The 25,810-nt window shown below is 40.2% G+C and overlaps 4 protein-coding genes and 1 non-coding gene across 5 annotated transcripts in view; 4 read left to right on the top strand and 1 right to left on the bottom strand.

Moving 5' to 3' along the window:
• Positions 1–2,561, bottom strand: part of LOC109483140 (26S protease regulatory subunit 6A-B) — a 7,118-nt gene extending 4,557 nt beyond the window's left edge. The window contains exons 1-5 of the mRNA XM_019786142.1: positions 2,456–2,561; positions 1,712–1,792; positions 1,336–1,461; positions 719–889; positions 17–154 (exon numbers count right to left, since the gene is read on the bottom strand). Coding sequence (XP_019641701.1) covers positions 17–154; positions 719–889; positions 1,336–1,461; positions 1,712–1,792; positions 2,456–2,503 — 564 coding nt within the window. The 5' untranslated portion in view covers positions 2,504–2,561. The remainder of the gene's footprint in view (positions 1–16; positions 155–718; positions 890–1,335; positions 1,462–1,711; positions 1,793–2,455) is intronic.
• A 673-nt stretch (positions 2,562–3,234) lies between these two features.
• On the top strand, positions 3,235–3,306 carry Trnaw-cca. Its single transcript has one exon. It is a non-coding gene; the product is annotated as a tRNA-Trp (tRNA).
• Positions 3,307–3,888: 582 nt separating this feature from the next.
• Positions 3,889–11,786, top strand: LOC109483023 (uncharacterized short-chain type dehydrogenase/reductase y4vI-like). The gene is made up of 17 exons (XM_019785977.1): positions 3,889–3,945; positions 4,336–4,475; positions 4,706–4,798; positions 5,343–5,481; positions 5,922–5,962; positions 6,159–6,228; positions 6,525–6,561; positions 6,965–7,028; positions 7,419–7,572; positions 8,891–9,174; positions 9,375–9,467; positions 9,796–9,934; positions 10,179–10,219; positions 10,577–10,646; positions 10,783–10,819; positions 11,182–11,245; positions 11,623–11,786. Exons 1-17 carry the CDS (start codon positions 3,909–3,911, stop codon positions 11,779–11,781), a joined length of 1,662 nt encoding a protein of 553 aa, XP_019641536.1. The 5' UTR covers positions 3,889–3,908; the 3' UTR covers positions 11,782–11,786.
• Positions 11,787–19,714: 7,928 nt separating this feature from the next.
• On the top strand, positions 19,715–23,797 carry LOC109483150 (3-oxoacyl-[acyl-carrier-protein] reductase FabG-like). Its single transcript, XM_019786150.1, has 9 exons — positions 19,715–19,870; positions 20,658–20,797; positions 21,409–21,501; positions 21,752–21,890; positions 22,334–22,374; positions 22,726–22,795; positions 22,925–22,961; positions 23,213–23,276; positions 23,449–23,797. The coding sequence occupies exons 1-9, from the start codon at positions 19,834–19,836 to the stop codon at positions 23,605–23,607; spliced, it is 780 nt and encodes a 259-aa protein (XP_019641709.1). The 5' UTR covers positions 19,715–19,833; the 3' UTR covers positions 23,608–23,797.
• Positions 23,798–24,450: 653 nt separating this feature from the next.
• LOC109483149 (receptor-binding cancer antigen expressed on SiSo cells-like) overlaps positions 24,451–25,810 on the top strand; it is a 5,944-nt gene continuing 4,584 nt past the window's right edge. Inside the window, exon 1 of the mRNA XM_019786149.1 lies at positions 24,451–24,633. The gene's annotated coding sequence lies outside the window, so the exon portion shown is untranslated. The remainder of the gene's footprint in view (positions 24,634–25,810) is intronic.

Here is a 25,810-nt window from a genome sequence, read left to right as displayed (position 1 = left end):
CAAGTAGCGCTCCTACCTCCTGGATCTGCTTGTCGAGCCCTCCGATGTCGCTGTACTGTTCTGTTGGTCTCTCGTCCACTTCCATCGCCTTCACGCGGGAGTCATACTCCACTGGCAGCTTCTCCAGGATCAGGTACGAGTCCTTGTTTACTCCCTAAAAACAGGAAAGGAATTCTTCATTTTCACATAGTTTCTAGCTTGGTAACTGAAAGGTTTAAAGCTCTAACCCCATTCACAAAAAAATAGGACAGAATTCTTCATTTTTACATGGTTTCTAGCTTGGTAACTGAAAGGTTTAGGGTTCTAATCCAATTCACACAAAAAAGGAAGGAATTCTTCATTGTTTCATGGCTTCTAGCTTGGTAACTGAAATGTTTAGGGCTCTAATCCTGTTTACGAAAAACAAAAACACTTCCATGGTTTTGTAAACTTGAAGGTGTCAAAAACATGGTCTTACATGATTTTTTACATAGTTTTACATGTTTTTTCAGTTGTTTTTTCCATACTTTTACAGGGCTTTTACATGTTTTACATGGGTTCTAGCTGAATACTGACCACCAGATCTGCAGGGTTGAGTTGTTCCACGTCCACCATGACTTTTTACATATTTTACCTGGTTTTACATTGGTTTTAAGTAGTTTTCACATGGTTTTTACATGGTTTTACAGTTATTAAATGGTTTTACATGTTTCTACATGGTTCCTAGCTTAATACTGACCACCAGATCTGCAGGGTTGAGTTGTTCCACGTCCACCAGGCCAATGACAGGTAGGAAGTACGTCTGTCTGGTGGAGGTTTTGATGACGGCAGCCTTCCCTTTCCTGGTGGAATCCAGATCCACGTTGGCGCCGTCCTCCTCCGCCTGATCCTGGGGATCCACGTCCAGGATCTGGGACACGAGATCACAGGGTCAGGGATCATGGCAGGATTTAATATGAGATCACAGATTGAGAGATCACACATAATGACATGAGAGGATAGGGAAAGTTTTTGTTGCATAGAAGACATTATGATCTATAAATCTATGAGTGTGACACTCATAGATTTATAGATCATAATGTCTCACTGTGTGTGTGTGTGTGTGTGTGTGTCATTGTGTGTGTTTAAAAAGCAATATCTAAATCCGGTTATTTGCTATCCGGGAAATACATTGTAGTTGCAATCCTTAGAAGGGGACATTCAGCCATGACCCACAGTACATTGTAAAGTCTTGTCAAAAATATTTATGGGAATTCCCTGATACAATGAACCTGTATATACAACTTACAAGAATCCAGGGCTATATAGAATACATAGGCATATCCCTGGATTTTTATCTTCGAGTTAGACACTTACCTCTATAACATTGGACACCAGGTAAGGCAGTGTCTTGTTGACCTTGATCTTCTCTGTGTTCTCTTTGATTTTCTCTCGCTGAGCCTGAAGCTCGTGTGAGATCCGCATCGTTTCACTCTTCATAATCTGTGTGAGAAACATACATGATACAAAATGTATTGCTAGTGCATGTTAGAAACCCCAGCTTGCAAACTACAATCAGCAGTAACTCCAAGACACAAAATCTGTGAATTGACATAAAACTTAAAAGAGTACTACCTGTATAACCATATATTATCTTTCAAAAAGGTTGAGGGGCCATAATGTATGGAGAAATGTCTAATGCCTAATATGGAATTAAAAAAACTTAGGGAAAAAACAACTTGAAGCCCTGTACCTTTATCTCATTATCAAGCAGCCGAGTTCTGCTGATGATTTCATCTGTGGACATTCGCATGACTTCTTCTCCCAGCGCCTCCTACAGGTGGAGAGAAAAATTACAGTTCAGGATGTAGATGGGTCTATTTCGCATGTTTTGGTCGTCATTTGAACCGACAGAATCTAAGGTACTAGTAAATAATTTGAGGGATGATAAAAACTTTCACCATAATTTATGATTAAACCACAACATCAGAAGACACACAATTTTTCGATCAAGGGGAAGACGGTTACAAATTGGGACGTTCAGAAAACAAAAGACTTTTCACAACACTAAGTCATTTGTACTTTGCGATATGTACTTTGGAATAAAACTCTACTTTGACACAATTTTTGCCCCCCTCCCCCACGATCCTAACAACAACAAAACTTGCATGTTCATGGTGCGACATATCAGCTGATGCGGCCACTATTTTATACTCAATTATTCGTTCAAATACAAGGAATAAAATTACGGCAACTGACGTATCAAGCACAAAGTCTCACGAAAAGTAGGAAGTACGGAAAACATAATTTTTTCTTGGCCCTTATGAATGGAGTATGACCACGAGTGTGCCAAAATCGGTAACTTTGAACGATGATTTCTTCACAATTTTCCACCATTTAAACCAACTTTCTCCCTCCAAATATCATTTATACTATAAAGAATGCTCTGAATAGTCAAATACAAGCGGGGATGTTAGAATAAAGCAGTTTTTCTTACATCTCCGTCGTCCCAGATCGCCTTGTCATCCAACGAAGAGGCCGCCATCTTGCTTGTTTGAGGTCACGTGATCAAACCACTTCGCCGTGCACGAGCGCCGCCTTGCGATTTGTTCACAAACTGCAGGGAAAATTGTGTTGACCGTTCACAAGCGCCGTCTTGCGGCTAAGATGTGACATACATATTGTTTAAGGTCTGCAGGCGCTTATCTGTTATCGGAAACACAGGTGATTCATTGCCTTTCCTATGGTGCTGATGCAATGTGAATTTCGCATTGCAGCGTATGGAAAAGTGCATTTCCTTTCTTCCTTAATCGAAGGGGACATTTTCACGAGCATTTCTACTCGAAAATATATCACTTTTTTTTCTCACACTAACCTTTGTGAAATATAATGTGAGCCCAAGGGAACTTTGAACATTAAATACATTAAAACAAACAGACATTTTCACATGTCAACTTTACTTACAAAGGATTCCAATCCTTATCTTCATTAACCTATTGGTCTGTCGTGTTAAGAAATGATTCCCCATATGAAATAAAACTATATAATGTTGGTAATTTCACTTTTTTAATTCTAATATTTTGGGGAGCTTCAAATTGCCACAATTTAAATTATTTTCTCTCGAATAATTGTTGAACTTCGAGCTTCACCACCCTAAAACACATACATGTCCCTACAACGCCACCAGCGGCCGAATGGTAGAGAATTATCGATCCATATGGCTGGAAGCGCAACATCCGCATCTTGGTGTGCCCAGCGGCGTCCTGACGTCACGGCGACTCCGTGGCGCAACGGTAGCGCGTCTGACTCCAGATCAGAAGGTTGCGTGTTCGAATCACGTCGGGGTCACATTGTTTTTACTCTTCTTTTTTTACTAATAGGAAAAAATGTACTACTAATACTATGAGTGTGTATTGAACCTCCCTTGGTTTCCATTTATTATTTTTTTACTGTGCGAAAAAAATCAATGTTATACTCTCAGTCACCAGTGAATATTCACAAGTTTCGTCTTATTGTTAGCAATTTTTAATGTGACGGAATTTATTCATTCCATGATACTCAGAGTACTAGTATAATGCAAGGTGCATACGTCTTGTGTCTTCCGGACTACAGGTCATTGACCTCAGTGAACTCTGTAAGCTCATTGCAAGCAAGCGCAATAAAAGGATAAATAAAAACTACGGTCTAACTCCATAAAATGCCCTATAGTCATCTATTCAACATTTAGTATTATTGAACAAAATTTAAGATACTAGATTTTGATGTTTATGATTATATCTAAGTAATCTGCAACGTTTGCTACAAACGTCTTTTTTTTTTACACTTCGATGCTGTCTGCCCACCTGGAAAGTTCAAAAGTTCAGAACTTCGGTCGCCACAAGAAGAGACACGCTTTTACTGTCACAAAAAGACATTTTCTGGCTGATTTTTGGCGTAACTTGAGCTTAAAGATGCCTGATCTGAGGGAGAAAGTTGCCATAATCACAGGTGAGGTGTATAAAAAGAGGAGAGACATTAGATAGCCCAATTTCTCAATCTTGAGTTGGTTTTGGGGAGGGGAGGGGGGCGTGGCTTACTAATACGTGTAATATCATGGCGAAAATTTATTTACTAGTATTTATTCGTGACACCAAAATACGAACATAACAGGGACAGAACTCCCTGAATTTTAGGAAGTTTGCGTATACAATTCCAAATTACAACGGACGAGACAAGCCATATAACATTATTATAATAATACTAGTAACAGTTACATTATTTGTATGAATAAGCATTCAAAAAAAATATATAGACTTCCAAGCAATGGTGTCACCATTTTCAGTTGCGATTCTAACTATTAGAAAGCTCAATTTGAATTTTTTTTTCGCATGATAACAGGTGCTAGTTCTGGCATCGGAAAGGGGACAGCTGTGGAATTTGCTCAGCTGGGAGCGCACCTGGCTCTGACTGGGAGAAACCAGGAAAACCTGCAGGCCACAGCAAAGGCCTGTGTGGAGGCAGGGACTCCAGAAGACAAGGTATTTGTTGAAACTGTTTGTTTGTTTGTTTGTTTGTTTGCAATATTTTGGTGTTATTGCACTGTGTAAGTCTGAAGAGTTTTTATAAGATTATGATTTTCACAATTTTTATTTTACTTTAAGTAAACCTTATAATGAATTGTTATGTTTACATTATGGTCCAACCTGGATAATCATGTAGTTTACATCATTGACTTTTCTCTTCAAAATCCTTGATTTCTTTTTTCCAGATCCTGCTTGTAACAGGAGACATCTGTGATGAACAAGTGCAGAAAAACCTGGTGGAACAAACTGTCCAGAAGTTTGGCAGGATAGATGTGCTGGTGTGGTAACAAAATTTCCAAGTGGACCATTTTTTTCCAGTTCATTTGTCATATATTCATAGGTTTTGCTCAACCCATAATCATAAGAGCAACACTGTATTTGTATACATCCGTGAATACATCAGATAATGGTAGGTCACTGAATATAGAGATCTCTTTTTACACAACCAAATTACCCTGAGGAAGGTGACAGACAGTCATCGAAATGCTGGCTAAATAAAACACTTGGTTGAGTCTCTTTATTCTACACTAGATATTCTATACTTTTCCCTCATATACTTATAGTACTTTGGCAATGATTGTGGGCTTGTTTGGCGTAACGGCAAAGTGCTGGGCTCAGAACCAAGAGGTCCCGGGTTCGAGTCCTGTCATGCCACTGATCTTGTGCCCTTGGGAAAGGCACTTAACACGACTTTCCCCACTTAACTCAAGTGAAAATGAGTATTGTCTGTCCTGTATTTGTTTCTATGTGTCTATCAATCAAATTAAATGATTAGTTATAGGCTTTTGCTTACATGTAAGCTTGTCTCTCCTTTTCTAACAGGTTAACAGTGCTGGCGTTATCTTAAAGGGCACCATCGAGACCACAGACATGTCAGGGTATGACAGGATGATGGACATTAATGCTCGATGTGTGGTGGCCCTGACTCAGCTCTGTGTGCCACATCTCACAAAAACTAAAGGTAATGTTCTATTTAATAGCATATTCTGTATCTGTATATGTCTTTAAAGCCAGTATAACTGTCTTAGCTAGTGTGTAATGCACTATAGCCTCCTTCACAGACTATTTTAGGCAGTGTGTTAATGTTTCTTGGGAAAACACTAATACATAAGTTTTACACAATGATACATAATTTTTTTGGGCTAACAAGGTGTGTGGAAATCATGCCTTGTAGAGAGTTTTGTCCCAAACTCTCTCTCTGTCACATTAGAGAACTAACTAGTAACCCATGGAAAAAATGGTGTATTTGCACTCCCCCCCCCACCAAAGAAAAAGAAAAATTAATAGACTCTGCAACTTCAAGAAGTCTGAAAAGGAGACTATATACATATAGCATTGTTATCTAGAGAATGACTATGAAAAGAAAGTTCTTTTTTTAATTTTTATTTCATTTGTTCCCAGGTGCCATTGTGAATGTGTCCAGTGTGACGGGCATGCGAGCGGTAAGACTAAGATCATTTTCTTATTAGCTAGCTTAAATCTTGAACTATTGCAGTTGCAAGAAACTGAAGGACCAGAAATTCTGTCAGAATTATATTTTCATCTATTATTTTAATCTTACACTTGTTTTTTTTTTAACCCATGACCAGACATAGTAATATTCATACCTTTTATGATTATTGCATCATTTTGTTCCAGTTCCCAGGAGTTCTTGCGTATTGCATGAGCAAAGCTGCCGTCGACCAGTTCACAAGATGTGTTGCACTCGGTCAGGAAAATAAATTTTTAGTTCTTGGTTTTCGTTCTAGCCATCACTAGCAATCACAGCCATAGGGGGTGGGTGAAAGATATAGATTATAAAGTCTTTAAGGTAAAATTTTCCTAGTAAAAAAAAGGTTAACATCAATATTGTAAAATATCAGGAATTTAGAAGTCATGTCAACTGATGAACAGAAGAATAGGCACAGGTTGAGAACATGTAATTAAAAGTATGCAGGTTTGAAAAATATATTTTGCTATGCAAAAATAGTTGTCTTTACATTAAAACTACCTTTGATTTTTCAGAACTCGCTTCCAAGCAAATCAGGGTCAACTCTGTGAAGTACGTATATGTTAAATTTCTAAATTAGATAGAAAGTACTTTTGAAAAAAATCAAAAGACTATATGTGTTGTGATGTGTGATAATTGGGACTTTCAAGTTTCAGCAAAATGTTGGTTTTTATGTTTACCGAAGGAAAACATATTGTGTTTGCTCTGATTCTCCAAACAAATAAGGTCAATGACCTGATGAACCAGATGTCTGTCACCATGGTAACTAGTGGTGGGTTACATCATGTTGCAATCTTATAGCAGGAGGGATTTAGACTCCTGTCACTAAATGTATGAATCATGTGTTTGAGTAAATATTACTAGTGACAGAGAAGACCACGTGCTTTGCAAATGTTACCTTTCTAGTTTGTTGTTTTTGTTGTTGTTGTTGTTTATTGTTTGTATTATCCCCCAGCCCTGGTGTTATTGTGACGGCGCTACACAAACGTGGAGGCATGAATGAAGAGGAGTATAACAAGGTCAGATATCAACTCCAGATTCAACATTATGTATTGTATCATACCTTTCTATTGCTAAAGCCTTTTGGTAAGGCAGATATGGGATTGGGCAGTTTGTTTGCTTGCTGAGCACTATAAGTTATATCTTTGTAGGTTTTTTTTCATGTAAATAGGCTTTACACTAGCCTGGGTACCATCCTATTTGTATGCCGGGGCTCCCATATTCACTCCCTATGGTACCCAGGCTAGCTTTACCCTATATTAGTTATGGGAAATTCTCCTAGCAGTTTTCTTTTAAAGTTCACAAGACAGTACTTAGTTATATCAATCCTTGTGTAAAATCGTAATACTTTCATAGCAAAAATAAATCAGATGCTTAAACTTTTTTCTTCTTTTTTTTTTCGTGACTAGTTTCTGGAACATTCCAAGTCGACCCACGCCCTTGGGAGACCTGGAGAAGTTTCAGAAGTTGCGAAGACCATCGCCTTCCTGGCCTCGTCGGACGCGTCCTTCATAACCGGCGCCCAGGTCCCCGTGGACGGCGGGAGGCACGCCATGTGTCCTCGTTAACTTAGTTGACGACCATCCTAATTAATTCATGGTCACTCCAATACAAGTACACTTGTACTCAAGAATTGCTCAGGCTATAGATGGAAAATGATGGTGTCCCTAAAATCAAGATCCTACGATCACATAATGTGAGAATTCAATTTGATATTGAATATCTCTATTTTTGAAATAGATTTTTAATGAAATTATGACCAAACGCACAAATTATGGTGGCTTGTAAGGATTTAAACAAATTAAGATAACCCTTGTAAGGTTTTGAACAATTTAAGATAACCCATAAACACATATTTTGAAGTCTTATAATGATGTTTAAAAGAGCTGGTCTTAAATCTATAATAAGAAGAATAGAAATTCAGTTACTTTATCTTCAAGCGCGTGTGATTCGAGAAATCACAGGATTTATAAAAAATATGAAGTAATATATAAAAAAATGAAGTTATACAAGTATAATTTTTAAGACCCTTGTTCCAATAAAGTCATATCAGTACATGGGAATTATATAAGTCTGGTAAGCTCTGAAAATATATACTTTGTTGAACACATTTCAACTTTTGTTTTTGTGCTGTTTGTTTTGGAGTGTGTATTCGCTTCAGTGTTTCAAGTGGCACAGGACGTGGGTGGGGGGAATTCCCTAACCACAAAAGGTCAGGCACAGGAAGCTAGGTCACAGAAGCTGACCAGAAGCAAAGATTCTGTTGACCCTGTCAGGTCATAGCCTCAATGTCAGCCTTGTTTAAGCTTTCGTCCGCTCCCCAAGATGCGCTCCCCGCTGGCGAGGCTAGTCAGGTCATAGACCGGCCGGGTCTAAAAAGAGAGTCCTTGATTTATCTACCTTTCAGCACAGCTTAATTCCACCTCACTGCTGTGCACAAAAGACTATCTTTAGCTTTTCAAGGACTGTCATGCCCTGATTGATACCCAAGGCTAAACGTTATATAATTGTGGCCTTGATCGTATTTGGCCTTGCTGTAAAAAAAGGAGGAGAGAGTTTTAGCATTGAATTTATGCTTGACAGTCTCAAAACCTTAAGGCAAAATATGATTGGCCTGAGAGGGAAGGTGGCCATAATTACAGGTATGTAATCATGAGCTCGTAAAATTTCTCAGTAGTTTAGACTGGTCAAACGAGGTGGAGGTCGCCTAAGTTCATGTAAAGGGAGGGGGGCGGATCACAGTGTGTTTAGACTTTACAATATAATGCTAGCTACGTACCTAAATATTCCCTCACACTATCCTGGTTTTGATTATACTGCTGCCGGTTTCCCTGTCCCAGGGGTGGGCAGAATATATTAATGGTGTCGACTTAATCGCCAGGCATAAAACGTTTTGGTGGCTTCAGAGAAATCAGTAAATTTGGTACATTTTACGACTTAAACATTATATTTATCCTAGTGACTCCAGTGTATGTCACTGGATACTTTGAGTTGATAGCGATGATAGATCTTTGTGCTACTGCAGGTGCCAGTTCTGGTATCGGGAAGGGGACAGCTGTGGAATTTGCTCAGCTGAAAGCGCACCTGGCTCTGACTGGGAGAAACCAGGAAAACCTGCAGGCCACAGCAAAGGCCTGTGTGGAGGCAGGGACTCCAGAAGACAAGGTGTTCAATGTTTACACTGACATACCCTCCTAAAATAGACTATATATTTGTTTACTAGTATTTGCCTGTCTGTTTTCTTGTCTGTTTTTCTTTTTTTTTTTACGAAAACCGTATTTTCGCAACTGCCTGACTTCTGTCTGAAATATTGCATTGTACATTATTTATTGTTCCTCCCCCCCCCACCCCACCCCCCACCCCAGATCCTGCTTGTAACAGGAAACATCCGCGATGAAGAACTGAAGAAAAACTTGGTGAATCAAACTGCACAGAAGTTTGGCAGAATCGATGTACTGGTAATGTCGTTGTCACATGCAGTAATAGTCTTTACGATGTTTACCATAGGAAAACATTTTTGTTTTGCTAAGTCTCCTCTTCTTCTCCAAACCAAAAAGGTCAATGACCTGAACCAGTTGTCTGTTACCATGGCAACTAGTGTTGAGTTACATCATGTTGCAATTTTATAGCTGGAGGGATTTAGACTCCTGTTACCATATATGTCACCAATGTGTTTGAGTTAAGAATTAACAGAGCAGACCATATGCGAAGGTAAACATTATGCATTTGCTTTGCAACTGTTTATACCTCTCTAGTATTTCTTTTCTTCTCCTTTGATATAAAAAGGTAAACAATGCCGGTACCGCAAGCTATGGTACGTTGATGAAAACAAACATGGCGGAGTATGACAGAACGATGGACGTCAACGTTCGCAGCGTGGTCAGACTGACTCAGTTGTGTGTTCCACATCTTATAAAAACTAAAGGTTTCTAGATCTAACTTTCATTGTACGTACAATTCCATGGGCGTATAGTGGGGATTATACATAGTGCAGAGTAGTCACAAACTAAACATAACTTTGATTTAGAATTAATTTTTTGTGCGTGTATAGTGTGAAGTACAATGTAGCCTTGAGTATTTTGATAAAACAACTGTGGTTTTTGCTGATTTAAAATTCAAATTGAAACAGATTTTAACTTCGGACCATATTCATCGTTTGTTCCTCCCAGGTGCCATTGTAAATGTTTCCAGTCTTAACGGAATGCGAGCGGTAAGTGTTTTTTTCTCATTACAGGTCATTGAACAAACTAATGTCAGTTTACTTACAGTAATACTTGTATGTTTTTCTCATTAGAATACAAGACAACCGATAATTCATGTTGAAACTAAGGCCTGCAGGGTTTTCAAATCATTGGGCACGTTATGAGGTAACTCCTTGCTCATACAATGAGCCGTTTCACAGTTCGACTTGTGCTGTGCGTGGACAGCGAGAAGAATTGTAAGTGTGATGTGTAAGAGGAGCCCTCTGACTTGTAAACAATTCTTCTTGTCCAGATCAACATATTTCTCAAAGTGCATCTAGCTGCAATGTACAGGTACAATCGTGAATCGGCTTATTCCCATTCAGTTTCCAGGATTACTTTCTTACAACATGAGTAAGGCAGCATTGGACCACTTTACAAGATGCGTTGCTCTTGGTCAGTATATACTGCAATGTCATTTGGTTTAAGAATGCTATTTAAACGTATACTGCATCATTATGTATGTATCACTGTCAGTCAAAATATATTCATTTTACCGTCTCTAACCACTAAAACTCTGAATTTTTCTCAGAACTGGCGTCGAAACAAATCAGGGTCAACTCTGTCAAGTAAGTTGATTTTATCAATGTGAACCTTTCCAAATTTGAATAAACTATGGATATTAAAGTCATAAGGAGAAAGAGAGGAGTTTTTTGCAATATCATTTTTTGAAAAATCAGATGCATCCCACCTACACTGTAAAATTGTATTTCAGCTTACAGACTTTGAATATACGCATGTCAAATTTTTATTCAGTCATTTCTAGCTAGATGAGTGAACGTTTTGTAACGTTACGTGCTGTGAATATGAATATTTAGACCCAGAGTTATGGACGTGGATTTGTCACGATGGCCGTTATTTTTAGTCCAAATGTTAATAATTTTTGTCCACCTGTGCCTGAAATCATTCTATCATTTCTGTCAACCCACAGTGCCGGCGTGATCCCGACAGAGATATTCAAACGTGCAGGAATGGGCGAAGAGAAATATGCCAAGGTATGGGGGCGAGTCTCCTTCTGGTTTAATATACATGCATTACGTTTTTAGATAGTTTTAAAAAACTTTCGATCCAACACAAAAGATTGTTGTCACCAAGAGCTTTCGACCAGTCACTCTGGTCTTCTTCAATAGGCTGACCGAGTGAGACAGATACCTTTGACCCAGTGTTGACGTCACATTTCAAAGAAGCCACGTGACAAGCCTCACTGGGTCAGTCTACTGAGGAAGACCAGAGTGACTGGTCGAAAAGCTCTAGGTGAGAAAACTTTTTTTTTGTGATGACCCAAAAGTTTTAACTCTAAACATGTATAACTACCAACACAGATGAACTTTCATGACAAAACATCACGTTTGTTGTTTTTGTTCATGATTAGTTTCTGGAACATTCTAAGACTACGCATCCCTTGGGAAGGGTGGGAGAAGTGTCCGAAGTTGCGAAGACCATCGCCTTCCTGGCCTCTTCGGACGCGTCCTTCATAACCGGCGCCCAGGTCCCCGTGGACGGCGGCAAACACGCCGTGTGCCCACCTTAACTATGCTTACATGACCACTCGACATTGTCGGCTAGCTTATAGCTAAATGCTGTCTCTCGATAAGGGTGTGTTTTTAAAATAAAATTCAAATGCTTGAGTAACTGGTTGTTGGCGTATCTTATTACTTGGATGTCTCACCTTCACCAACGAGTGTTGGGAATACCTCAGCAGTCCAATCCTTGCAAGAAAGTCCCCTCCTTTGTAGTAGACCACAGCTTAACGTGTTTATTAATCTTTACTTGATTTTGTGGGAGGCATCTTAGCAAAAGCCCCAGCACCACGTCAAGGTGTACCTCCATTGCTGAGGGAATTTGGGATGTCATCCTGCTCACAACCACCAACCCCCTCCATGCACATAACATATCAAGTCTAGAGTATCACTTGGCTCACAATTTGGGAACTAAAGCAGTTCAGGTTTTGACCGATTTCCTATTTCCAGAAAAGGACAATTTTATATTTCTTACTTATAACACTGAATGTTGTTGCAACTGCATTTTTACATGTTATACGGAATTTGAGCCAAGTGCACACAAGGCCTGAAAATTCGAAGTAACGTGCAAAAGCTGTTGGTGGGCATGTCAGGATGAGCGTCAGGGTTACCAAAACTGAGTGCCAATCAGAATTAGTCCATGTCCAAGCAAATAGCCTGGCTGGAATATTTCAGGCTACAAGAGAAAGGATATCAGTTTAAGATAATTTCTTTTGTCATCTTATTTAACTTTCCACACGGTCCACCGAGCAACACTAACCGATGGACTCTGCTGAAAAGGAGACAAATTACAATGTTAGCGTCATTTACACCCTTACACCTTGTTTCTGGATGTCTGGATAAGTAACGAAAGTAACAACTCACCTAGCTGGCCGTTTTCCGGTTCAGACGATCCCAGAAAGAGCAGTTTCAAAATGCTGGCACGAAAGAATCCAAACACGACTTGCATCCGTTCAAGTGAGGTGTAAAGAAGCAGATCCAAATACGCAAATGTCGAAGGAAATCCGCAAATGCAGCTCAAAATCTTCAAATGAAAATCCAAAATGGGAAAAATGAAGGTCAAAATCCGCAAATGCTGGTCCAAGTACGCAAATGCAAATCCAAATGGGAAAAATGAAGGTCAAAATCCGCAAATGAAAATCCAAAATGGGAAAAATGAAGGTCAAAATCCGCAAATGAAAATCCAAAATGGAAAAAAATGAAGGTCAAAATCCGCAAATGCTGGTCCAAGTACTCAAATACAAATCCAAATGGGAAAAATGAAGGTCAAAATCTGCAAATGCAAATCTTAAATGAGAAAATGAAGGTCTAAATCCGCAAATGCAAATCCAAAATGGAAAATGAAGGTCAAAATCCGCAAATGCAAATCCAAACTGGAAAAAATGAAGGTCAAAACCCGCAAATGCTGGTCCAAGTACGCAAATGCAAATCCAAATGGGAAAAATGAAGGTCAAAATCCGCAAATCCAAATGGGAAAATGGTCAAAATCTGCAAATGCAAATCTTAAATGAGAAAATGAAGGTCAAAATCCGCAAATGCAAATCTAGAATGGGAAAATGAAGGTCAAAATCCGCAAATGCAAATCCAAAATGGGAAAATGAAGGTCAAAATCCGCAAATGCAAATCCAAAATGGGAAAAATAAAGGTCAAAATCCGCAAATGCAAATCCAAATGGGAAAATGGTCAAAATCCGCAAATGCAAATCCGAAATGAAAAAAATGCGCAAATGCTTAACTAAATACGCCAGTGCAAATCCAAACTCTTTTCATCTGATTCTTTACATTTGACGAGGGGGAAAACGAGAAAAGCCTTATCTGGTCTAGTCGTCTTTTTGAAGCTTGCCTCCTTCAGGAGACGTCTGGTACAAATGATTGAGCCCCTCAGTTCCCACTCCAATTCATCCTTCCAGTTCAGATTCAGCCAGAACCCGTGGTGCGCTGCAGTACCATCTTCTGCTATCAGGGGGCGCGTCTGTGTGCAAAATTAAAGGAAAGAGCGTTTTCGAGCCAGCTGTTTGAGGTGGAAGAAATATACAGGAATGTGGAAGGATCGGAAACGTAACGGAAGATTAGATGTAACATAATGTTATTCTACTTTTATTGGTTTTTGTATACGTTTGTAATATTCTATGTGTGGGACAACACCAGCAACATCTGCCTGTGCTCCACGTGTATTGTACTGTTACGATTTCAAACCGATTCAAACATGAAAATTGATACACCTTCAAAACATTTGTTATCTAATATAAAGCTCCCTTCCAACTTACCTAGATCGCTAATACAGCTGGCTGACGTGGCAGGCTGGCACTTCGACTGAAAGCCAATATCAGTTGAAGACAATTATGTTGGCCTATGAAGTTCGGCCGGCTTCCTTCATGGTCCCTCTGGCAACGTGAAGACGTGGGGTCTACTGGAAAGGCAACTTGACAGAAGTTAGTAACAAATTCACTCCATTCCCCCTCCTCCCTCCCTCGTACCCTGTTTCTGGGTGCTACTAAAACTGTTCATACCAGACAAGGTATGTAGTATAAACTCTGACTTAAAGCCTTTCAACACCGCCCACCCTTACTCGTCACATTTAACAGGAAGAAAAAAATCTCATCTGGTCTTGTAGTCTTCGTTGAAGTTTGCTTCCTTCCTCGAATGAAGACTGAGCCTCACAGCAAGGAGTTTGGAAAGACCACGATCTGCATGCTGCTTCCAACGATGAACGTCAGGATCTGCATACAAAGGCAAACTAAAAAGAAGAGAGAAAAAAACCTTTCGGAAGAGAAGTTAGTAACAAATTCACTCCATCCCCCCTCCCTACTCCCTCCCTCGTACCCTGTTTCTGGGTGCTACTAAACTGTTCAGACCCGACAAGGTATGTAGTGTAAACTCTGGCTTTAAAGTCTTTTAACGCCGCCCACCCTTACTCGTTACATTTAACGGGAAGAAAGAAAAATCTCATCTGGTCTTGTAGTCTTCGTCGAAGCTTGCTTCCTTCCTCGAATGAAGACTGAGCCTCACAGCAAGGACTTTGGAAAGACCACGATCTGCTTCCAACGATAAACGTCAGGATCTGTATACAAAGTCAAACTAAAGAAGAAGAGAAAAAAAACCCTTTCGGAAGAGAAGTTAGTAACAAATTCACTCCATCCCCCCTCCCTACTCCCTCCCGCGTACACTGTTTCTGGGTGCTACTAAACTGTTCAGACCAGACTAGGTATGTAGTGGCTTTAAGTCTTTCAACGTCGCCCACCCTTACTCGTTACATTTAACAGGTAAGAAAGAAAAATCTCATCTAGTCTTGTAGTCTTCGTCGAAACTTGCTTCCTTCCTCGAATGAAAACTGAGCCTCACAGACCACGATGTGCTTCCAATGATGAACTTCAATCCAATGAGAATCTGTATACAAAGTCAAACTAAAGAAGAAGAGAAAAAACCCTTTCGGAAGGACCCCGGTTTCCCATAGCCCGGTTACTAGACCTATTTCTCGAGAGGATAAACACTCTGTGGATAATATTAGCCCGGTAACCAGGCTTTTCCCTCCCTAGTACGGGACAAAAAACATAAAATGGCATAAGTTGCCGGAGTAAAGGAAGGACAGGTTAGTTATGGTTTGGCCCTAACCCAACATGAGTGCTACGCGAGTTTGTTGGTACCCCCAAATTTTGTCAAGGGAGAAAAAGTACATGTTAGTACAGCATGCAGTCCCACATGGCTTACCTCTGGCATCTCAGCTGGGCGTTCTGGCTTGTCCTCTCCACAGCAATACATAAGTGCTCCTCTCGAACATCGACGACTAGCTAAGTTTTTGGTGTGCCTTGTGATTATGCAAAAACATTTTTTGCAGGCCAGGATTTTGCTCCCTGTGTCAGCACACACTTAGACTACTAACTACGTTCCCTAACGGTCCCTACGTCCCCTACGTTTACCTTACCTTCGCTAATAGCTATAAGTCTAAAAGTCAAGTGCATGTGAGCATCAGAGAGCAAGCCATGGCATAAACAGGTGCAAAAATTAACACCAAGAAAATCACTTTCATGCTCTCAATTTTCCAACTTATTTAGGTACAATGGTACAATCTCTTACATCATAACATGTGACAATCTTACTTAGCTACAACTATAAGTCTAAGAAATTGTATCCCTGCACCCCAAAGTTCTATCTATTATATTACTAAGTAACATAATGACATAAATATTGCATAGACGTAAAAACAAGGCACATCGTGTCCAAACATTCCCTACATAAACTACAAAACTGTTCACACTAAAGATTACATGTAATATAAAGTCTCCCAACGCCCCCCTCCCTTACTCTTTAGGTTTGACGGTAAAGAAATTAAAATTTCATCTGGTCAAGTCGTCTTCGTGAAGCTTGCTTCCTTCAGGAAACATCTGGTATAAAGGAACGAGCCCCACAATCCAATCCACGATCCAATCCATCCTTCGAGTTCAGATTCAGCCAGAACCTGTTGATTGCTGCAGTACCATCTTCCGTCATCAGGGGGCGCCCTGTGTGCAAAAAGAGAGACTAATAGTTTTTAATAGAGGCTGCTGTTGTAGGAGAAATGTAAAAAGAGTTGATTTTGAATGTCAGCAATTTATGTATGCATACATTAGAATGTATTTGGAATCCAACTGGATGAATATATAGGAGAATCAGGTATAACAACTGTGCCAAAAACAAGCAAGTCAAGGAAGGTCACAGCCGGGCTATTGTTTACGATACCTCCAAAACATTTACAACTTATAAAAAACGCTTTAAAACGGTTCATTCTAGCTCAGCTAGGAAAAGTGAAATTTACAGTAAACGCACCTGGATGGAGGAATTCTGACGCCGGCCATGGCATCCAAACCCCGCCTTTGCTGACCGGCTGGACTGGAAACCTGGTAGAAAAACAACAACAAGAAAGATCAAAATTTGCCATTTTGAGACAGAAAACGTCAACAATTTCACACCGGCAGTTAAAATAAATTGCTCCGAATATGCTACGCTAAAGTTGTTACATGTAAAGCTACAGGTCTTTTGGTGGCACCGACGAGTCGATCGGAGCCAGGGCTATGCATACGTGGCGCGAAACATGACCAAAACGTGGCGCGAAACATGACCGACAGACGGATAAATCAGCTGCCGAGAGGCTTGGCCAAAATCGGGCAAAAAGCAACTATAAGAATAAAAACAGACATTTCATGACAGAAACCTTCGCTAATTTGACACTAGCTGTTGGTATGAAGTGTACAAACATGTTTGGCTTAAGCAGTTTCAAATGACGCTTGTGGCAAAAACTTGTGGCGGGAACTGCGGCCCCGCACTGAGCATACATTGTCGGGAGCCGTTGTTGTTGCCCAGAATCGAGCAAAAAATCTACTTTAACCATGAAAATATAGATTTTTATGACAGAAACCCTCCCTAGTTTGAAACTGGTTGTTTAAATAAAATGCTATAAACACGTTTGGCTTAAACAGTTTCAAATGACGCTTGTGGCAAAACCTTGGCGTGGCGGGAACTGCGGCGCGGCACTGAGCATACTTACACTGTTACCGGGAGCCGTTGTTGTTGACCAGAATCGAGCAAAAATCAACTTTAACCATGAAAATATAGATTTTTATGACAGAAACCCTCCCTAATTTGACACTAGTTGTTTAAATAAAATGCTATAAATACGTTTGGATTCTGTTGTTTCAAATAACGCTACAGGCTTTTGGCGGGAACATATGTTACCGGTAGCCACGAGACGAGTGATTGACAGGTGATTCGGAAGAACCCATAATTTTATAGCCACAATATAATCTTGACAGAAAATTGCTAAAAAAATCGGTTGGAAACTTCAATTACACGCATTCTATTTGATCTTTGGTACCACAGTCACTGAAAAATGAAGAATTTGGAGATATTCACGGAATTACTGTCAGCAGGACAAGCTTGCCGGGTGCCACATGTCATGAGATCGGCTTCATTTCCGTGGACTATTTGTTTCAGTAAAATCCTACAAAAGACATCTTAGATTTCTTTGCGAACACTGCCGAAGGCAAGTGTACGTGGATAGCAAGCGTTATTCTACTGCTAGGAATGGGAAAAAAAACTTACCTTGCGGGCAGCAAATGTAGACGCTGGGCCGTGCGTGTCTGTGCTGGCTCATCTTCACAAACGGAATTTCCTATTTGAATACAAACCTCCACGGTTGATGGTTGATGCTTGGACTGTTAAATTTTCTTCTGGAGAGGTATTCAAGAAAGCGGAAGTGCCTCCTTCAAAACTCTCAAGGAATTCTTGCGCAGTTTGCAAACGTTTTTCTTCTGGAGAAAGTGTTTGAATGTGCAGTGTATTTGTTGTTCTTTCTCGACATATAATCTCTTAAAAACATGTAGCCCCCCCCTCCTACCAGCCGTTGGTACATCCCAGCTACGCGGGTGAGAAGCCGCTCTCTCATTGGTCGATCTATAATTGCCATGCTGTGATTGGTTGGTGTGATGATTGGTTGGACTCGTGGTTGCAGCCGCTCTCTCATTGGTTGAACTATAATTTGCTATATTGTCATTGGCTGGACAGGGTAATGGATTGACATGATCGGTGTACAGAGAATTCTTGCGTGCCAGTTGCATACTCTCCAAGCAGAGGTTTGGTCTGTTTTAGGATGTCTTTCTTTCATTGCTTTTTTCTACGTTTTACGGTTTCGGTCTCTATTTTCTTGGCTTTAAGTTATATCGGCCTGGATACAGAAAGAACAAGAATTCTGAGATTTCATACCTCCATGAAATATGGGCTTGATATGTAAATGTAAATTTCCTCTTTAATTATGCAAATTACCTCCGCGTTAACATGATATATGCATCGTGATGTATGTTAACTTTTGATTAACTTACAGATGTCCCAAGTATGACATTCCCATTATTCACCATTAAGAAATCATAAATGTTTGCATAAATTATGCAAATTGGGTCATCATTTGCATAATTAGTATCTGTTGATGTTCTGCCTGCCATAGGTTGCATACATTACATGTATGAAAGTAGTATAATGTAAAACACTGCAATCATATAATTTCCTCATTAATTATGCAAATAAAGTCCTCATTTGCATAATTTGCATCTAATCATGTACATCTCTCTCTCAGCTACCTACACACCAAAAATTATGAAAATATGTTGTTCCTATCTGGACTTATTGGCTTTTAAACATTTCGCCAGAAAGTGCCCTTCAGTTCCAGAACAAGCTGCTAGGGGGACCAAACTCACACCACTTATTCCTGACAGAAAAAGCAATCTGTCACCAAAACATCAAGACCATAGCATGTTCAGGACAAAAGATACAAAAACCGGAAGTTCTGCTGCAGTACCAAGGTCATCCACCAGGAGGCCCATATTTGACCTTGACCTTCGTCTTCCTAAGACTTACCAACATACCAAATATCATCATAATCCATAAAGGCGTTCTGAAGTTATGCTGACCATAAAGTTGCGGAAAACACACACAGACACACAGACATACATACATACATACATACATACATACATACATACATACAGACAGACAGACACGCCAAAAACAATACCTCCATTTTTCATGAAGGTAAAAAGTCTACATACTAAGCATGTGGCCCTTTTTATGACCCATAGGTCTCTAGTAGACGGAGGGGGGTATGGGGTTGTCCCACTTCAACCTAACAACTGACGTATTTCATACCGCCTGCCTGAGGGGCTATGAACCATTGCCAAGCGATGCGTAACATAATACCACTATGACTACACTACACTAAGGTCACAGGTTCACAAGTTCTGTCTAGACCAAATCCAACTATTGTATGTTTGGCAGAAAACTGGCCAAATCTGACCAAAATTGGCCCCAGGAAAAACATTGTATCAAATAGTAACAAATAAATTATCGTGAACAATGTGGGCCCATTGCGCATGACTAATTCATGCATATGGCCCCTCCCCAATGACATTGTATCAGTGAACTTGCGCACAGTACCAGGTCTTGCTGTGAGAAGGAACTTCAAGGCGAGAACGTCAATTTGTTTTTAGCCTCCTTACATCAAAATTAAGACCTGACGGAGTCGAAATCTTCAGCCAAAAGATGCCTGACTTGAGAGGGAAGGTAGCCATAATCACAGGTAAGTAAACAGCAACCGTGAACAGCTCGCAAAATTCGTTTAAATGTCCAATCTGTTCAGTGGTCTGACTGTTCGGCCGGGGAAAGGGGAAGGTGGCCCTGGCATGTCCTTAATTATATATCAAGTTAGTACTTAACTTCCTTGATATGAACATGCTACAATGCTACAGGGACCCTGGCCTTTGCAGGCTTTGTAAACGACGCGATGTATCAGAACGAATAGCTATTAGTGTTTGCTTCAATGTTGTCACATCCGTCTTATGTTTTATAATACCTTCGCAGAAGAAAAACATCGCACAGTTTTTTCTTAGGTTCTTTTTCTTCTCCAAACACATAAGGTCTGTGAACTGGACCAGACATCTGTCGCCATGGTAACTGGTGCTGTAGCAGACATTCTGGTGTTAAGTTACATTTTGTAGCATGACAGAGCTGGAAGGGACGGTCGCCATATGTACAATGTGTTTGAGTAAGAATAAACGGGGCAGTAGTTTGTTAGGTTAGACCCTGTGACAACTATTATACATTTATTACTTTACAGATTTATCTTTCTATAGTTTATGATGTTTATCTTCTCAGATGACAAACGTCACGTTCAAGGGAAGCATATGGTCTCAGTGCAAATAAAGTCAACGACCTGGTCTAGACGTACGTCTGGCACCATGGTAACTGGTAATGTGCCATATATTCTATGGTATTAGATTACTAGTACATTATGTAATAGGGAAGAGTTGGAGGGGCTGCTCACCATATACATAAATGTGGTAGAGTAACCATAGGGTATTTATCAGGTGCGAGTTCTGGCATCGGGAAGGGGACAGCTGTGGAATTTGCTCAGCTGGGAGCGCACTTGGCTCTGACTGGGAGAAACCTGGAAAACCTGCAGGCCACAGCAAAGGCCTGTGTGGAGGCAGGGACTCCAGAAGACAAGGTATTTGTTTTGGTAAACCGGGGGATTGTTTTCAATGTGGCTGTTTACTTGTCTGTCATTTGGCTTATGCTGGTCACGTTCACAGATTGGCAGGAAGTAAAGTTGGCAGCAAATAGTCATTCATCAACTGTGTGCCAACTGGCAGATATTCAACTGGCAACAAACAACTGACAGAGGTATCGGATCTGTCAGTGTTTGTGTAATTATATATTTTGTTATGCTGGTCACGTTTATTGTAGAGTGACATGATGATGAACGCAAACGTTGCCGGGGTCGTGTGGCGCCATGCCAGGGGCAGAGTGCTCGACTCGGAACCAAGAGGTTCCTGGTTCGAGTCCTAACATGCCACCGATCTTGTGCCCTTGGGCCGAAAAGCACTTTACATTGATTTCCTTACTTAACCCAAGTGAAAAATGAGTATTGTTTGTCCTGTATTTGTTTCTATGCGTGGAACACAACATCAGCAGCAGCTGCCTCAGTGTCTCGCGTATATTGTTGCAATTTCAATAAATCAAATCAAATCTATTGTTCATATTAACTGATTGATTTCTGTCTGAAATTGTGTAATTATATAGTTCATAAAATAAAGTATATCTTTCCTTTCCCCCCAGATTCTGGTTGTAACAGGAGACATCTGTGATGACGAAGTAAGGAAGAACCTGGTGGACCAGACTGCTCAGAAGTTTGGCAGGATCGATGTGCTGGTAATAAAACTATCATATTCATGGTGTTTAAACTCTATATGATTTGTATATCGTATCTAGATTTCCTTTTTTGTTCCTGGTACATTATTACAATACCTTGCCATTGCACACATCACATGATGATCAGTAACAAAAATTAAGATGAGGAGGAACGTAATATTTGGACTTATCCCTCAACTAAATCGTATATGATGAGAAAGCGCGTATGCAATACATGACATTATATATCTATTCTCTCCCATTCCAACAGGTTAACAATGCCGGCATCGGAAAGTTTAGTGATCTGGAGACATTAGACATGGCGGAGTATGACAGAACGATGGACGTCAACGTTCGCAGTGCGGTCAGACTGACTCAGTTGTGCGTTCCACATCTCACAAAAACTAAAGGTATCTAACTTTCATTTACGATGCCAGAGAGAGATCTAGAGAGATCTAGAGAGGGAGCTGGAGAGAGAGGTACAGAGAGAAAGAGGTCGAGATAGAGAGGTAGAGAGAGAGAGATGGAGAGAGGGGGAAGAGAGAGGTACAGAGAGAAAGAGGTCGAGATAGAGAGGTAGAGAGAGAGAGAGATGGAGAGAGGGGGAAGAGAGAGGTCAAGAGAGAGGTCGAAAGAGAGATTAGAGAGAGGGAGAGATGTTGAGGGTTCGATCGAGAGAGAGGTCGATCGGGAGAGAAAGGGAGGTCGAGAGAGAGAGATGTCGAAAGAGAAGGAGAGAGAGAGAGAGAGAGAGAGAGAGAGAGATACCACTGTTTGCCTTTGCCTATATGAAATACAACTTGTTATGACATCTGTAGTATATACTGTTTAAAATATTGCTTGTTATTCCCAGGTGCCGTTGTAAATGTGTCCAGCATAAATGGGGTACGATCGGTAAGTTTTTCTCCTTCTGGGAATCGAACAAGTTCAGGTCAGTGTTGGACTTACCAGCACACTTGCAAACGGTTTATCTTATCATAATAAAACCCAGTGGTTTATTCATATTGCCTAGCAATTGGGTTTATTCATTGATTTATAAAACAACAATATTTACAATAAGCCGGCTATGTAAGTAAAGAGGGAAAGCATTGTGTTTATATTTACCGAAGGAAAATATTGTTTTTGGTCAGTTTCCTCTTCTTCCGTCCCAAACAATGACCTCTGACCTGACCAATGACCTGATTTGTTGACGTCTCACACCATGGTAACCATGTGCAATTTAGTGACCAGCTTATTCCTCTTCAGATGTCAGGATGTCTCGCGTACAGCATGAGCAAGGCAACACTGGACCAGTTCACAAGATGTGTGGCGCTTGGTTAGTAACATTCGTAAAATTATTTGCAAGATCTATACTTTACAATATCAGAAAGATGTTTCTTGAATTGATAAGCAGTTATGTTTATGTCACTGTCTCTCGAGACAAGAATTACCTTTGATTTTTCAGAACTAGCTTCCAAGCAAATCAGGGTCAACTCTGTCAAGTGAGTTTTTTATCCGCAACACACACATCTTTTAAATTACCTATGTGATGTATAGTAGTTGTTTTTGTCAGGTTTGCATTCATGCAACCACTCGATTTTGCGAGATGTAAATTTGCTGTTTTTGATATTCCAAAGTTGCGCTGGACATGGATTTGTGCTGGAAATGACCTTTTTTGGATTAAAAAAAAAACATATTCATAACTGTTTTATCTACTTATTCCTGACATTCTATCTTTGCTGTCTATCCACAGCCCTGGTGTGATCCCGACAGACTTTTTCAAAACTATGGGAATGCCTGAAGAGAAGATCGCCCAGGTATAAGATCTAGCGTCCTCTGAAGGAGCACTTAAGATAATTCATTTTTGATAGACAATTAATCAATACATACTACATAATTAGTCGCATTAATGTAATACCAGACTTAAAGCTCATTTATACATTAATCCGTTTTGATAAAGCACATGCATCACGTTGTTTTGTCTTTTAGTTGATGGAACGTTGCAAGACCTTCCACGCCCTGGGGAGGCCCGGAGAAGTGTCCGAAGTTGCGAAGACCATCGCCTTCCTGGCCTCGTCTGACGCGTCCTTCATAACCGGCGCCCAGCTCTCAGTGGACGGCGGATGGCACCTCATGTGTCCGCGTTAACTTTGTTAACTTGAAAGATAACATTTGCAAAGAAAATGCATAATGTTTACCTTCGTAACTGAAGAATAAAAGATTAAAATATTTAAGCTTGTATTCATGATTAATATGGACTGTCATTATATCGCTGTGGGAAGAATGTGCCTTCTTCTATGTGCTTAAATGTGTATTTGGTATATAGCCTGCACCGTAAAAAAAGATACCATTACAACAAAGAGAGCCCTGTAAAATGCCTAAAAACACACCAAAAGTTACCCTCCAAGCAGAGGTTTGGGTTTTGAGGGTATTTTTAGCGTGTTTTTAGGCTTTTTTATCGGGGTTTCTCTTTTGCACTGAATTTTTTTTTTTCACCGAACCCATTTTTAAACCAAACCAAATCTTGGGTTTGGTGGGGAAAAAAATTCAGTGCAAAAGAGAAACCCCGATAAAAAAAGCCTAAAAACACGCTAAAATACCCCCAAACCTCTGCTTGGAGAGTAACCATTATGCTGAAGAAAAACTCCGTACATCGTCCACCATACGTATGTGTAGTACAGTATTGTTTTTCTTAGAAGCGTTGCAATGGATATTTCTGGCTCCAACACATACATTGATATTCATTCAATCGTCGCCATGTTGATGATTTTTAATGCCTTCCTTGTTAGGCTTTTTTTTAAGTCGTGAAATGTGCATGACTGATATCACTAGAATTCCGGTAAGATCATGAGAAAGGTGATCATATAAGACACGCATTTTTAATGCATGTGGCCCCCAAAGTAACGAAAAACTGAGTTTCAAACTTTCGAGAGAAGCGCTGTGGTTGATGGGAATGTTTAATAGGGAGAACCCGGAAGTAGAAGAGCCCACCAACCCTTCCCATGGTTCCCAGCGCGCGTGGGGAGGGCGGAGTGAAAAACAGAAGAAAAGCTGCGTGTAGCACAGACCACACTGTCGGCGTTTTACACCTGGAATTTAGGGGAATCTTCGATATTTTGCAGGAGAAACGTCGCAGTAACGTCCACATTCCATCTGTAGGTCGAAAATAACGAGGTAAGACTGTAAGAGCGTCTACCACACAGTCAGCTGCGTGATTTTGTTGGAGGGGGAGGGGGGCGACTGGGATCGTCTCTCTAGATATCGTATCATATGAATTTGATCAAATTGATCATTGATATATGATTGGTCAAATTGATTACTATGATAGACTTGATACCTTGTACAAGAGAGAACTGATTCAATAATGATTCAATAAATTTGTCTGACTCTGAGCCGTGTGATACTAGTAACTAACGTTAGCTAGCTGTATACACACGGGGTTCTAAAATTTTGGTTTTCACATGGGCCCCCTATTAAATAGTATTCCAATAATCCGAACGTGTAATGGCATCCTTGGGTTGCTTGTGTAAAGCAGGTATCACTTTGCCAACCTGAAATTTTCAAGTAAATGCATTTATATGATAGAACTCATATGATAATTCTATTGTGCAGTTTACTTTGCATTTAGATTGTCTATTTTATGAAGGAGCTTCAACAAAAAAATATAACATCTTTGGTTTTACCATGTCTATCATCTATTTTTTCATTGTATAATATTTGATGTTCAGCTGTTTAGGTTCCGGGTCGGAGTTTAATTCTGACCAGAGTCTAAGTAAGTGCGGAGTAAATCGCCGGAAACGTGACTTTGTATGGTATGTTTTGGCCGCGATATCCCTGAAATCGTAATATCTGTGTACATATCTTTGTATTTTCTGAAAAGCCTGTTAGTTGTAGCCTTTATAGGTGGCGTAATGTTGGTGGTCCAGCTAAGACTTCCTGGTATTCGTCCGCGCGGATGGTTATGTGGCCTTTTCGCCTGACCGCCGGGATGGTACGTTCTATATGCGTTCTGGGTGTGTTCGGGCCATCGAAGATAGCGATAAACTTATCGCATCGATTTTAATTAAATTCAAATTTTGGAAACATTAGGTTCTGAGCTTCTTCGAGTACTAAGCCGTTACCCTGGGAAAATTCGTTTTTTCCATGCAGCCATGGTTAAAAATGACGAAAAAAATGACCCCTTTTTTCAAAATGTACTTTGATGTGCCTCATTTACCCCTAAATAAATTGGGCGCAGAAAATATCAATCAAGTGTATTGATAAGCGGCACGGCACCCCTTTCCACCAAAAGAGTGAAAAATTCCGACCCGCGTTTAGTACAGAAATGACAGCCCGTCGGGCTGAGGGTGTC

This window comes from Branchiostoma belcheri, unplaced genomic scaffold, assembly GCF_001625305.1.
Source record: "Branchiostoma belcheri isolate BF01 breed outbred unplaced genomic scaffold, Haploidv18h27 scaffold62, whole genome shotgun sequence".
NCBI classification, from domain to species: domain Eukaryota; kingdom Metazoa; phylum Chordata; class Leptocardii; order Amphioxiformes; family Branchiostomatidae; genus Branchiostoma; species Branchiostoma belcheri.
The sequence above is the reverse complement of the archived record's forward strand: the minus strand, read 5'-3'. Positions and strand labels throughout refer to the sequence as shown.